The 15281-nt window shown below is 47.9% G+C and overlaps 1 protein-coding gene across 1 annotated transcript in view; it reads left to right on the forward strand.

Moving 5' to 3' along the window:
* The window catches only part of LOC129410307 (N-acetylneuraminate 9-O-acetyltransferase-like), a 19273-nt gene extending 6962 nt beyond the window's left edge, over positions 1 to 12311 (forward strand). The window contains exons 9-20 of the mRNA XM_055158021.1: positions 5643 to 6709; positions 8521 to 8919; positions 9028 to 9117; positions 9186 to 9305; positions 9376 to 9532; positions 9599 to 9678; positions 9763 to 9864; positions 9941 to 10081; positions 10191 to 10268; positions 10434 to 10526; positions 10596 to 10753; positions 12098 to 12311. Of these exons, the coding sequence (XP_055013996.1) occupies positions 5643 to 6709; positions 8521 to 8919; positions 9028 to 9117; positions 9186 to 9305; positions 9376 to 9532; positions 9599 to 9678; positions 9763 to 9864; positions 9941 to 10081; positions 10191 to 10268; positions 10434 to 10526; positions 10596 to 10753; positions 12098 to 12311 (2699 nt within the window). The remainder of the gene's footprint in view (positions 1 to 5642; positions 6710 to 8520; positions 8920 to 9027; positions 9118 to 9185; positions 9306 to 9375; positions 9533 to 9598; positions 9679 to 9762; positions 9865 to 9940; positions 10082 to 10190; positions 10269 to 10433; positions 10527 to 10595; positions 10754 to 12097) is intronic.
* Positions 12312 to 15281: the final 2970 nt, after the last annotated feature.

A 15281-nucleotide genomic window follows, 5' to 3' on the forward strand; every position in this document is an offset into this window, starting at 1 on the left:
CCAGGCTCAGTTTGATAACCTACCTGTCCTGCACTGGTGTGCGGACAGGCTCGGACTGGCAGTCTGTATGCTTGGGAAGGCCCAGTGAGTCCACATTTGGCCGGTGCAGCAGGCCCCTCCCCCTGGTCTTCCATTTTAACCATAGACCATATATATGAGTGAACATAGTAACGCTCTAGCTAACTGCTGTGTGCCAAATAAGAAGTTCTCCAGGGGCTTTCCGGCTCCTTCTGACTCTGGCTCCAATTGACTTAAATTAGGATCTTGTGCCCGTCTCTCTGTCTGCTGCAGTGAGCCTCGTCATTTTGTCTTTTAAAATGTTTGTATTGACCCGCTCTATTCATAACAGAGCCTGGCTCCAGATTCGCTCCTTTAACCGTGAGCATCGCGAGTCTCATTTGAGCGGTGCTTAATGCTCATGACATCACACTCATTTAGTCCACTTCTTTTATACTGTCTATGATTTCAACTGACTAAAAATGCATGCTAGCAACACCCCCCCACAGACCTAGGCCCACCCAAATACCACAGGCCCACCCAAACCCCTTCAAAAAGAGTTTCATAATAGTTTTACTACTCAGTTTGCGTGCATCTTCTGTCTTACAAATAATAAGTCTATTTTATACAGTGAGTCGGTGGTCCAGTGGATAATATACTGGTAGGAATATTTGCAAAGGTGCGTTTGCATGGGTCAGATTGTATTGATTTCAGTGTGTAGTATTTGGGACTGAACCTGTGAAAAATCAAATGTCCCTATACAACCACTTATCACTATTATCATTACTATCATCATTCATCTTCCCAACACCTGCCTATCCAGTGGGCCTGGCTCCACTGCACGTCAGCGTTGAAGTGCATAAGGGTCTGGCTCCACTGCACGTGTTTTTCACCCTACGCGAGTGTAAAAACTGCAATTTTTGGACGCGTAACTTTTAGAATGGAAAGTGAATGAGGGCAGCTCCAGTGCATGCGCTAGATGCGCGTATGGAGCAGCGCGTCCTGCACGCGTAGATTTCAGAAAATAGATCTATGCTGTTTTTTCCCCATCAAAATACACAGAGCATGAATCTTTGGTTTGTCTGTGTTGTGTGAAAGAGCCCAGGTCCAGAAAGGCTGTTAATAAGTGCTTCAAAATTTACTGTTGAAATCCTTGCGTTTGCCGTGGTCCGACTGTACAGAAGGTAAAACAAGTCTGCTCAGCTGGCAGTTTCACTGTAGACTTGATATAAGTGGCTGAATGTGCCCAGTCAAGTTTGATTGGCTTTACATTGAAAAACACAGAGCCAGTGCTGCGCATGTACGTCCTGCTGCAGCTGTCGGTGGAGCCGCCTTGAGGCCTGGCTCCACTGCACGCATATTTTGCCCTACGGCGAAGCTAAAAACTTTTTTATGATGACGCATGCGGCGATGCGATGCTGGTGCGTGTGCTGGTGGCTTTGTGGTGCTCATCATCCATCCATCCATTTTCGTCCGCTTATCCGGGGCCGGGTCGCGGGGGAGCAGCCTAAGCAGGGACTCCCAGACTTCCTTCACCCCAGACACGTCCTCCAGCTCCTCCGGGGGGACCCCGAGGCGTTCCCAGGCCAGCCGAGAGACATAGTCCCTCCAGCGTGTCCTGGGTCTTCCCCGGGGCCTCCTCTCCGGCGGGACATGCCCGGAACACCTCCCGAGGGAGGCGCCCAGGAGGCATCCGGAACAGATGCCCGAGCCACCTCAACTGGCTCCTCTCGACGTGGAGGAGCAGCGGCTCTACTCCGAGCTCCTCCCGTGTGACTGAGCTCCTCACCCTATCTCTAAGGGAGCGCCCAGCCACCCTGCGGAGGAAACTCATTTCGAGCGCTTGTATCCGCGATCTCGTCCTTTCGGTCACTACCCAGAGCTCATGACCATAGGTGAGAGTAGGAACGAAGACTGACCGGTAAATCGAGAGCTTCGCCTTTCGACTCAGCTCCCTCTTCACCACAACGGTCCGATACAGCGACCGCATCACTGCCGAAGCTGCACCGATCCGCCTGTCAATCTCACGTTCCGTCCTTCCCTCACTCGTGAACAAGACCCCGAGATACTTGAACTCCTCCACTTGAGGCAAAGACTCCCCACCCACCCGGAGAGGGCAAGCCACCTTTTCCGGTCGAGAACCATGGCCTCGGACTTGAAGAGCTGATCTTCATCCCAGCCGCTTCACACTCGGCTGCAAACCGCCCCAGTGCACATTGCAGGTCCTGGTTCGATGAAGCCAACAGGACAACATCGTCCGCAAACAGCAGAGATGAAATCCTGTGGTCCCCAAACCGGACCCCCTCCGGCCCCTGACTGCGCCTAGAAATTCTGTCCATAAATACAATGAACAGAACCGGTGACAAAGGGCAGCCCTGGCGGAGTCCAACATGCACCGGGAACAGGTCTGACTTACTGCCGGCAATGCGAACACAGCTCCTGCTCCGGTCATACAGGGACCGGACAGCCCTTAGCAAAGGGCCCCGGACCCCATACTCCCAGAGCACCCCCCACAGGACACCACGAGGGACACGGTCGAATGCCTTCTCCAGATCCACAAAACACATGTGGACTGGTTGGGCAAACTCCCATGAACCCTCGAGCACCCTATGGAGAGTGTAGAGCTGGTCCAGTGTTCCACGGCCAGGACGAAAAACCACACTGCTCCTCCTGAATCCGAGGTTCGACTATCGGCCGGATTCTCCTCTCCAGTACCCTGGCATAGACCTTACCGGGAAGGCTGAGAAGTGTGATCCCCCTATAGTTGGAACACACCCTCCGGTCCCCCTTCTTATACAGAGGGACCACCACCCCGGTTTGCCAGTCCAGAGGTACTGTCCCCGACCGCCACGCGATGTTGAAGAGGCGTGTCAGCCAAGACAGCCCCACAACATCCAGAGACTTCAGGTACTCAGGACGGATCTCATCCAACCCCGGAGCCTTGCCACCAAGGAGCTTGCCAACCACCTCAGTGACTTCGGCCAGGGTGATGGATGAGTCCGCCTCCGAGTCCCCAGCCTCGGCCTCCTCCTCGGAGGACGTGACGGTGGGATTGAGGAGATCCTCAAAGTATTCCTTCCACCGCCGGACAACGTCCCCAGTCGAGGTCAACAGCTCTCCCCCCGCACTGTAAACAGTGTTGGTGAAGAACTGCTTTCCCCTCCTGAGGCGCCGGACGGTTTGCCAGAATTCTCTTTGAGGCCGTCCGATAGTCCTTCTCCATGGCCTCCCCGAACTCCTCCCAGCTCCGAGTTTTTGCCTCCGCGACCACACGGGCTGCAGCACGCTTGGCCCGCCGTACCTGTCAGCTGCCTCAGGAGTCCCCCGAGCCAGCAAGGCCCGATAGGACTCCTTCTTCAGCTTGACAGCATCCCTTACTTCCGGTGTCCACCACCGGGTTCTGGGTTGCCGCCGCGACAGGCACCACAGACCTTACGCCCACAGCTCCGAGCAGCTGCATTGACAATAGAGGCCGAGAATGAAGCCCACTCGGACTCCATATCTCCAGCCTCCCCCGGAATCCGGGAGAAGTCCTCCCGGAGGTGCGAGTTGAAGGTCCCTCTGACAGAGGGCTCCGCCAGACGTTCCCAACCGACCCTCACTACACGCTTGGGGCCTGCCAGGTCTTTCCGGCTTCCTCCTCCGCCAGCGAACCCAACTCACGACCAGGTGGTGATCAGTTGACAGCTCAGCCCCTCTCTTCACCCGAGTGTCCAAGACACGCGGCCGGAGATCAGATGACACGACGACAAAGTCGATCATCGACCTCCGGCCTAGGGTGTCCTGGTGCCACGTGCACTTATGGACACCCTTGTGCTCGAACATGGTGTTTGTTTATGGACAAACTGTGACTAGCACAGAAGTCCAATAACAAAACACCACTCGGGTTCAGATCGGGAGGCCGTTCCTCCCAATCACCCCTCTCCAAGTGTCACTGTCGTTGCCCACGTGAGCGTTGAAGTCCCCCAGGAGAACAACGGAGTCCCTGGTCGGTGCACTGTCTAGTACCCCTCCCAAGGACTCCAAGAAGGCCGGGTACTCAGCACTGCTGTTCGGCCCGTAGGCCGACACCACAGTGAAGACCTGTCCCCGACCCGAAGGCGCAGGGACGCGACCTCTCGTTCACCGGGGTGAACTCCAACACACAGCGGCTGAGCTGTGGGGCAATGAGCAGGCCCACACCAGCCCGCCGCCGCTCCCCGCGGCCAACGCCAGAGAAATGGAGAGTCCAGCCCCTCTCAAGGAGTTGGGTTCCAGAGCCCAAACTGTGCGTGGAGGTGAGGCCGACTATATCTAGTCGGTAACGCTCAACCTCCCGCACAAGCTCAGGCTCCTTCCCCCCCAGCGAGGTGACATTCCATGTCCCCAGAGCTAGTCTCCATGTCCGGAGATCCGGTCGCCGAGGCCCCCGCCGTCGACTGCTGCCCAGATCTCTCTGCACCGGCCCCATATGGATCCTCCTGCGGGTGGTGGGCCCACGTGAGGACGGCCCCACGTCGCTCCTTCGGGCTGAGCCCGGCCGAGCCCCGTGGGGGAGGCTCGGCCACCAGGCGCTCGCTGGCGAGCCCACCCCAGGCCTGGCTCCAGGGTGAGGCCCGGTGACGCCAATCGGGCGACGTAACTGCCTTGTCGTACACTATCAAGGGCTTCTGGCTCATGTTGTTGCCAAATAGTATGTTGAATGCAGGGATTTGTGGTCATGAATGCAACGGTGGCAGCCGAGGATCCAAAATGAGGACAAAATGTCAAAGGACGCATAACACAGGTCTGGAAAGAAGGCTGTAAAACTGGACTGTCCGGCCGAAATCCGGACAAATGGTCACCCTAAACAGTGCCTGAGCACGACATGGCCCAAAAGTCCCAGCGTAAGTGCGCCTCTCCCTGAGCAAATCCCACGCCTCAGAAAAACTGTTGCATCTTGTGTGTGTTTTATATATATATTATTTATCCGATACCTAATCGGCACATAATGTCCAAGTCCAGATAGTCCGCAGTCACGTGATCAGCACCAATTTCTGATCACGTGATCAGAATGGGACAACCCTACTGTGTACCCCTTAAAGATATGGTTGTGGTGGGATGGGTGGAGGTACAGTTGTGTGTATACAGTGTGTAAAGGACTGGACTCAACACACACCCCTGAGGTGCCCCAGTGTGCAGCATGATGATGTTGGAAGTGTGGGGGCCAAGCTTGCTGAACTGGGACCTGTTTGAAAGAAAATTCTCAATCCAGTTAGAGATGGAGGGAGAAAGCCCTAAAGCAGGCATACCCAAAGTCCGGCCCGGGGGCCAGTTGCGGCCCGTGTACAAATTTCCACTGGCACGCAGCCTCTGGAATAAAAATAATTATGTGTGGCCCGTCAGCGCTAAACACCAGTGTAAAATACACATATATATGCAATATTATATTTCACCAGCAGATGGCAGTAGATTCGAGCTGTGCTCTGAGACCGCGCTCTCGCTATACCTTTGGCCTTGCCCCACCCTTTCCTGACCACTTCCAAAATGGACACTCACATGAAAAAAAGGAAAGTCGACAATGAGGGCCGTCGCTTCCAGGAAAAGTGGAATTTGGCATATTTTTTCACAGAAATCCGAAACAACTGTGTCTGCCTAATTTGTCAGGAGACTGTCGCTTTTTAAAGAATTCAATATCAAGCGGCACTACCAGACGAAACATGCTAACTACGACAAGCTAACTGGGTGCGAACGCCGTGAAAAATTAAAGCAACTTGAGGCTGTGTTAGCAGCACAACAGCGTTTCTTTACAAGAGCCCATGAGTCGAATGAAAACGCGACAAAGACGAGCTATGAGGTGGCAACGCTGATCGCGAAGCACTGCAAACCTTTTACTGAGGGTGAATTTGTGAAAGACTGCATGATGAAAATCGTGCAGAACATTTGTCCTGAAAAGAAGCAAGAGTTTACCAATGTTTGCCTGGCTCGTAGCACTGTGGTACGGCGAATTGAAGACATTTCATCGGATATTAAGAGACAATTTGAGGCAAAAGTAGTGGAGTTTGACTTTTTTTCGCTAGCCTGCGACGAAAGCACGGACGCATCTGATACTGCCCAGTTACTGATTTTTTTGAGAGGAGTGGACAGTGAAATGAATGTGAGGGAAGAGCTACCTGATCTTTGCAGCCTAAAGAGCCAAACAAGGGGAACAGATTTATTTGTTTCACTTTGTTCTGCCGTAGATGACATGAAACTATCGTGGAATAAAGTAACTGGGATTATTACGGACGGTGCACCTGCCATGGCTGGCGAGCGAAGTGGATTAGCAACCCTCGTCTGTAACAAAGTCAGCGAAGAAGGAGGAAAAGCTATAAAACTCCACTGCATTATTCACCAACAGGTTCTCTGTGCCAAACATCTCAAATATGATCACGTTATGAAACCAGTGGTAAAAACTATTAATTACATTCGCTCCAAAGCCCTGTGCCACCGCCAGTTTCAGCAGTTTATGATTGACATCCAGGCCGAATACGGAGATGTTTTGTATCACAGCGACGTAAGATGGCTCAGTCGGGGGTCTGCGCTGCAGCGCTTCTACTCTCTTAAGGAGGAAATCGGACAATTCTTGACAGAAAAGGGACAACCAATGGCAGAATTATCCGATCCCGTTTTGCAGGCTGATTTTGGATTTTTAGTTGATATAATACGACACTTGAACACGCTTAACACAAATCTTCAAGGGCAAAATGCAATGGTAAGCCAACTCTATTCGCACATGCCTTTGGGACCAAACTGCAACTTTTCGAAAGGCACCTGTTACAAACCCCACCCAATACCACACATTTCCCAGCGCTGCAGGAAATATTGACCAATATTCCACGTAACAACATCAGTGCGCAAATGAGGAGGTATGCAGCAGACATCTCATCTCTGGCTGAGGAATTCAGAGAGCGCTTTCGGGATTTTGCGGCAATTGAAAAGGAAATCACGCTTTTTTCCTTTCCCTTCTCCGTGGAACCCGATAACGCTACAGAACACCTGCGCTTATTGAGCTGCAGTGTGATGACGAGTGTCGCAGTCGGCACCAGCAGCTCCCTCTCGCTGACTTTTATCGCCAACTGGATAAAGACAGATTTAAAGAAATTCGAACATTTGCTAAGAAAATGCTGAGTTTGTTTGGTTCGACATATTTATGTGAGAAGACATTCTCGGTTATGAACTTTAACAAGAACCGTACGAGGACAAGACTTAATGACTCTCACCTGCGTGACGTTTTGCGCATCAAAACCACTGTCTTTGAGCCAGATCTGGCCTATTTACTACAGTCCAGATCTCAGTTTCACCCTTCACATTAGTGCAGGCAAGTTATTTGTTAGCCTTTCTGAGGTGAATAAATTGTAAAATCTCAGTGAATTTATTTTATTATGATTATCAAAACCACAGTTTAAATGTTCACTTTTTCATATTTATAACCTGTGTATCATTCATTTTGTTTCTGAAAGGTGAAAGCCATTTGCAATAAAAAGTAAAAGTGAATTAAATAGTTAATTTGCATTTAATATTATATCATGTAATATAATATTATATGGTTCAAAGAATGATCAAGCAGAATGATCGGCCCCCACACATCTTCACCTCACCTAATCTGGCCCTTTTTGCAAAAAGTTTGGACACCCCTGCCCTAAAGTCTATGAAGAGCATCCTCAGCTTTGCTGCTGATCTAGATGACTGAGTGGAGTGTGGATTGCTATGGCAATGGCATCCTCTGTCAACTGATTAGCTCTGTATGCAAACTGACGGGATTCGGAGGGTGGGAGGTTGGCTCAAACATGATGCAGAACCAGTTTTTCAAAGCACTTCAACACTGCAGGCGTAAATGCCAATGGTCTGTAGTTGTTGATCAGTCGAGGTTGGCTGTTTGGGAATAGGAATAATGGCGGCTGTTTTCAAGGAGGAAGGGATGTTAGCCTGTAACAGATATACTGATATGCAAATTAGCCATGTGCATCTGTAACGAGGTGTTATGCGAACAGAATTAAGACAGGCTAGAGTATGAAAACTAAGAGCCACTGACTGACTACTCCTCATAGGCCCTTGTTTTGTCTCAGGGCTATTTCAAAGACCACATGCTTATTATGTACACATTTTAAGCATGTGGTCTGTGTGTCTGCAGCAGTTTATCTGCTTTTGCCATGATCTAAACATAAGGCAAGCGAAGGCTACTGTGCCTTTGTCCACATGACTTGCATGCACAAAGTAAACATGTTCCAGAGTGAAGTTTATTACACACAGATGGGAAGCTGGATGGGACAGTTGATATTTCACACACCAGAGTTAGTCTTAATGTTAAAATGTATCAGAAAATGCTGCTGTGGAGAGGAAAAACAGCCTGACCCCGATTTGAACATAATAGAATAATGTGACTGATGTACATTTTAAAATAAGTAAGCTATTCATTTTACCCAAATCATATTCTAACCAACTGGGTGTGTGTATGTGCGTATGGACGAAATAAATGTCTGAACGCAGCTTCAGAGTGTTTCTAACCTGCATGTGTGTTCACAGGGGGCCATGGTGTGGATGAACAGTCTGTGTAATAAAGTGATCCGGCCCATTGATGGTTCCTGCTGCCAGAACACGCCCCCGCTCACTTTTCTCCAGAAGATGTTGCTGTGTGTGTTTGTAGTTGCGACCCTAGTTTTCTTGCTGTTGAACTTTCTGAGGAAATTGCCCCATCGGCGACCCATGGTCCCTGACCTGGAGAGTTTAGAGGAGAAGAAGCCAGGGGCCGAGGCAGTGTGTGGGGCCCTGTGCAGAATGGGACTCATCATGGTCTACTTCTACCTGTGTGACAGAGCAGATGTGTTTATGAAGGAACAGAAATCCTACAGTCACTCTGCCTTCTTCGTCCCTTTGATCATTGTCTTTGTGCTGGGATTGTTCTGCAGTGAGAGCACCAAAGAGGTGAGCACAGGCCTGTGTCCTTCTACACATGGAGCTGCTTTTCTCTGAACTTTGTGCACACCACCCTGGTTCCTCTGACACAATTTGACACTGTGTGCTGTGTCCCAGAGCCGTGTGCTGAACAGGGAGCAGACAGATGAGTGGAAGGGCTGGATGCAGTTGGTCATTCTCATCTATCATATTTCAGGAGCCAGTGCTGTAAGTCCTGTTTCCTTCTGTATTCTCTGTGCAGTCTCAAAGCAGAAGCTGATTCTTGTGTGTCTCAGTTCATTCCAGTCTACATGCATGTGCGTGTGCTGGTGGCAGCCTATCTCTTCCAAACAGGTTATGGACACTTCTCCTTCTTCTGGCTCAAAGGGGACTTTGGCCTGTACAGAGTGTGCCAGGTGAGTGCAGCTCTACATCCTCCATGCTTTGTGCTCCTACAGCACCAGCATGACTGTGCTTGTGCTGCAGGTGCTATTCCGCCTCAACTTCCTGGTGCTGGTGTTGTGTGCGGTGATGGACAGGCCATACCAGTTCTATTACTTCGTTCCTCTGGTGACGTTCTGGTTTATGATCATCTACATTGTTCTGGCCATGTGGCCTCAGATTGTGCAGAAGAAAGTCAGCAGTAGGTACAACTTTAATGTTGCAAATGCCCGTGGTGCTCCCTCACATGTGTTCTTCTCTCTGACAGTCAGTGCCCTGTGGTACTTGGGAATCCTGCTCAAGTTAGTGGGCCTCGTGCTGCTCATTTGCCTCTTTGCCTATTCACAGGTAACAGCACAGTCCCTCCAGAGGCACATGTCCTCAACACTGTTGGAAAGCTGTTGAATGACACATGTTTGTTCAAATGTGCAGGGCGTGTTTGAGATCACTTTCACATCGTGGCCACTTTCGAAGTTGTTTGAACTCAATGGCAACATCCAGGAGTGGTGGTTCCGCTGGAGACTGGATCGGTTTGTAAGTGCATTGGTGCTGTAGCTCCACAACTGCTCTGTTCCACTGGATGTGGATGTGAATGTCCATGTGTTTGCAGGCCGTGGTACATGGGATGGTGTTTGCTTTCCTCTATCTGCTCCTTCAGAAGAAACAGGTGCTGTCGGAGACCAGAGGAGAAGCTCTGTTCTCAGCCAAAGTCTCCCTGCCCCTGCTGCTCCTGTCTGGACTCTGTTTCATTGTAAGTGTTGGACTCTTGCTGTAGTTCATGCTGGATGAAGACCTGACACACTAGTGCTTCTCAGAGCAAAGTGAAGGCTTCCTAACCTGTGGTATCCTCTTTAATTTAGACATACTCAGTCTGGGCCAGCAACTGCCAAACCAAAGAGCAGTGCAACGAGATTCACCCCTACATCTCTGTGCTCCCGGTAGGTGATGTTAGCCTCCAAACAGAGTAGAGATGATATTACTGATTTCATCTTTATTTGTCCTCTGAGGTCACTGTAGTTGTCATATTGCACACATTCATTTGAATAAAGTCAATAGGGTAAAGTTAGTACTAACCTCTCTGTGATGCTCCTGTGCCTTCTCAGATTCTGGCCTTCATTCTCATCAGGAACATTCCTGGCTTTGCTCGCTCTGTCTACAGCTCCTTTTTTGCCTGGTTTGGGAAAATCTCTTTGGAGGTAAGATCCAGGGTGTCAAATCTGTTCCTAGAAGAATAAAACTAACCCCAAAGTGTGCTGTGTGCCCAGCTGTTCATCTGTCAGTACCACATCTTTCTGGCAGCAGACACCAAGGGCATCTTAGTGCTCATCCCGAGAAACCCGTCCCTCAACATCCTGGTCAGTAGCTTCATCTTTGTGTGTGTGGCTCATGAGATCTCCCTCATCACCAAACTCCTGGCCCAACTGTTCTGAAATAGGCTGGGGGCTTCGTCATTTCATTGATAAAGTCAAAACAAAAACAAAAAAACTAAACTGTACTCTGTATCTGCACAGGGACTGCAGATGAAAAGTAGCTTGTAGCTAAATCTGGTGCAGAACATCTTTTCTCTTTGATATTAATGTTTTCTGTGTGCTGTTGTTGTTTTAAATAAGTAAAGGTGTTCATATAATACAGTACAACAGTATAATACATAAGTGTGTTGACCTTCTTGAGATGTTTTGGCTGCAAGCTGCAAGCACTGGACAGGTCTGAAGATGTCTTAAAACACTGATAGTTACTTTAAAGGGCCCATATTACGCAATATGTAATAAAATTGTTTCCTAATTGCAAACAGACCTGGAGTTGTTTTGTTTCATTCACACACAAACCTGCATATTTAGGCTGAGTTTTTCTCTTAAACTCAAAACACTGTTCCACCTTGCGATGTCATGTGGTAATTTAGGAAGTGCCCCATTGTATTTTTAAACTCTACACACCTTCACTAGAAACCAATCTTTGCTGAACAAAAGGTACAAGGAGCTGTTAACTTAAAATTTACTACTATATGACATCACGAGGTGGAACAGCATTTTGAGCTTTGGAGATGTACATAGACTAATAATAAAGGGACACTCAAACATGTGTAAATGAAACAAAACACAACTCCAGGTCTGTTTTTGATGAAGTAACAACACTTTAACATGACTTAAAGCTCACAAGCGTTAAGTTTGTGTAAGGAGATACAATACATTTAATTTCAATCACAAATATTAATCAGTTGCAAACATATATCTTCACTTTTATGCACAACTACTTTTTATCGATTCATACCATTGTACTGGATTTTATGTATTTCTTATTAAATGCCATTATTGCACACGACCCTTTGATTTCTTTGACAAGACCAGACCTGGGCATTGTACTGTTCTCCAACCACATAAGGCTCTTCGGTTGACTCTGACCGGCCCGTTTAAACTATTTTATTCATGGACTAAAGCTGCATTGTTTTTATTTTAGAGGTGGTTTTTTTTTTTTTTTTAATTCACGTACAAAATGACACGGTATGTAAATCAAGACATGTGTACTATTAATATGCATAACTGAGTTAAGCATTTTGGCCTGGCCCCCCGCAATACTTTCTATTTCTCATGTGGCCCCATGGAAAAATAATTGCCCACCCCTGGTCAAGACTCTTCCATATAAATTGTGATCTAGCACACTCCAGTCCATCTGTGCACAGGGAAATATGGACTGAGCGTTTCCCTCCCACAGAGGAGATGAGCCAATCCTTATTGTCATGTGACCACTGAAAACCTTTCTATTGGGTTAGGTGTTCGAAAAAGCGGTCAGACGACTTTGGACTTCTGCGTCCACCAGTGACAGAGCGAGGAGGAAACGGTGACGAGCGTGAACCAGAGCGAGGAGGAAATGGAGACGCAAACAAGGACCAGAGCGAGGAGCAAACGGAGACGCAGGCGAGGACCGGAGCGAGGAGGAAACGGAGACAAGCAAGGACCAGACTGAGGACCAGAGCGAGAAGGTAACGGAGACGGAGGCAAGGACCAGAGCGAAGAGGAAACAGATGCAGGTGAGAACCAGAGCGAGGAGGAAACGGAGACAAGCAAGGACCAGAGTGAGGACCAGAGCGAGGAGGAAACGGAGACGCAGGCAAGGACAAGAGTGAGGACCAGATTGAGGAGGAAACTGTGACACAGGCGAGGACCAGAGCGAGGAGGAAACTGTGACACAGGCGAGGACCAGAACGAAGAGGAAACGGAGATGCAGGTGAGGGCCAGAGCGAGGAGGAAACACACCAACCAGATCTGTGCTGATCACAGTATCATTTTAGTTCTAGGATAACTTGCCCAGCCACACAAACACCTTATTATAACAGCATGGGTTATGGCCCCTGCCACCCTTGATTTTACAGAACAGACTCACACATTTTGTATTTTACCCCCAGAACCCCCCTCCAGTTTGAATGGACTTTTTTAATATGTTATTTAATTCATTCATTCATTCACGCCCTGAGTGCCTGAGAGTGGCTGCTGGGTACAGGAACTCCTGAGGTTTACGAGTCCTTTCCAGTACAGCTACGGGTGCCTGCAGAAGTTCTTTGGTGACTCTGCAGTGGTTGGATGTATCAGAGATGGACAGGAGCTGGAGTACAGGACACTGACTGCAAACTTTGTGGAGTGGTCCCAGGCAAACCATCTGCTCCTGAACGTTGTTAAGACCAAGGAACTGGTGACTGAGTTCAGAACACCAGTGAAGCCTGTAACCATCCAGGGCCATTATGTGGAAATAGTGGACTGCTACAAATACCTCAGCGTTTTATTTGACACCTGTCTCTTACTATCTTTTTTGCTACTTATTTAGAATGTATGTATTTTCTGCACTAGAGGGTGCTCTGGATTATAAAGCGCTCTGTCATTGAATGGTCTGTTTTCAAACTTTTTTCAAATATAAACCGCACCGGACTATAAGTCACATTAAACGAAATACAACAGGTAGATTAGTCAGTTAAACTTTATTGAGCACGTTCACAATAACTCTCAACTTTGTTCAATTTTACCACATAAAAAAACAAAAATACTGTCTGAGAGGCTAAATTGTTAGTGTATTCACAATAACTCATAATTGTTCAAACAGTTGGGTGATTACGGCATCCAGCACGACCACATCCCTCTCGTCATTATCCGAGTCAGTGTGGTTACTTTTCCCTGGCAGTTCAGTGATGATTCTGGTCTTGGTGAAAGCTCAAACTACAGTTGATACTGATCCTTAGTCCAGGCGTCCACGATCCATTGGCAGATCGTGGCGCAAGTTGCTCGGTGCTGTCTCCCTGTCTTGGTGAATGTTGTTCTCCTTCTCTCATCCACTGCTCCCACACAGCTCACACTTTCACTTTATAACAGCCTTGAGTTTAAAGTGGGTGTTGTAAATGTGTCTCTTGACAGGTGCATTTTGATATTAAAAGGAATCACAGTATGTATTTCTCCATGATGCTCCTGACTACGGGAGCCGTAACGCTGCAAGTGGTGTGGCTTTGTAGTTTACTAAAGTCGTACTAAGACGCCCCAATAAATTCATATATAAGGCGCTCTGGATTATAAGGCAGTTATTTTTTGATTAAATTAAAGGCTTTTAAGGGTGCCATATACTGCGGAAAATACGGTACCATTTATATATATTTTTTTCTTTGTTATAATATTTTATTGTGATGAGTGAGTTACAATGTCCAAATTATTTCCCTTCAATAATCAGTAAAGTTTGTCAAAGTCTAAGTTATCACTGGATCCAATTGGTTTTATTTTCATATTTTGACTTTTGTAATAAATGACTCTTTTGAAGTATTCAGCTTTTGTACTTTGCTGTTTACACTGCTCACCTTGTTTTACAACTTTTAAAACTTTAAAACAGTTCCAAGTCTAGGTGGCATTGTTCCACATTTTTATGGTATTTTAACCTCCACTTGGCCACAGTTGTTGACATTATTGTTGTGGGAAAAAAAGTATGATTGTTATTAAATCAGTTTGATAGATACTAAAATAAACGATCAGACTTTGTTGTCGAAAGAACCTCAGTAGAAGGTTAGACTTCTTCTAATCTTTTTACGTAAAACTTTGAACTTGTAACTTTACTTTCCGTCTTGATACTGTAAAGTCCCAATGAAATCGGACAAAATCTCATTTTATAAGAACCCATTCTAATTGTTACGGGAGACGCACAGGTTCCCAGTGTTGGAAGTAACGTGTCATAAAAGTAACAAATTACTGTAATGCATTGCTTTTTGCTGTGATGCAGTAATGTGGCATTACACAGAAAAAATGGTAATATTTTACTTGGTACAAATGTCAGTAACGAGCGTCACTGTGTTTTAACCTGGATTGAAGTGGTGGGTTTTTGTTGCTAAAATCACAGCTAAAATCACCACGATATCAGCAGCAGTGAAACGCCATATTTATGGTTACGAAAGTCAGGACAGGCCCGGAGGTGCACCTGCATAGACCATCGGGTGGCTACGGGTGAAAGGACCAGTGCAGAACTCCATGCTCCACGGGGCGAAGAGCAGCCGCTGCCCGATCACGCTTTGCAGACACTCTGCTCCACGGGCTCAGGGTTCTCTCAGGGGCGGTCCTAGATTCCAAGTTCTAGTCCAAGATTAGTTTAGTCCTGGTTCAGTCCTGGTTTAATCCTGGTTTAGTCCTGTGCTCTGGTTGAGCTCTGGGTTAGTCCTGGTTCAGTCCTGGTCTAGTCCTGGTCTAATCCTGGTTCAGTCCTGGTTTAGTTCTGTGCGCTGGTTTAGCTCTGGTTTAGCTCTGGTTCAGTCCTGGTTTAGTCCTGGTTTAGTCCTGGTTTAGTCCTGGTTCATGCCTGGTTTAGTCCTGGTTTAGTCCTGGTTCAGTCCTGGTCTAATCCTGGTCTAGTCCTGGTCTAGTCCTGGTTTAATCCTATGCGCTGGTTTAGCTCTGGTTTAGTCTTGGTTTAGTCCTGGTTTAGTCCTGGTTCAG

The sequence above is a fragment of the Boleophthalmus pectinirostris genome, unplaced genomic scaffold, assembly GCF_026225935.1.
Source record: "Boleophthalmus pectinirostris isolate CB_2022bp ecotype Guang Dong unplaced genomic scaffold, ASM2622593v1 HiC_scaffold_22, whole genome shotgun sequence".
NCBI lineage: Eukaryota > Metazoa > Chordata > Actinopteri > Gobiiformes > Gobiidae > Boleophthalmus > Boleophthalmus pectinirostris.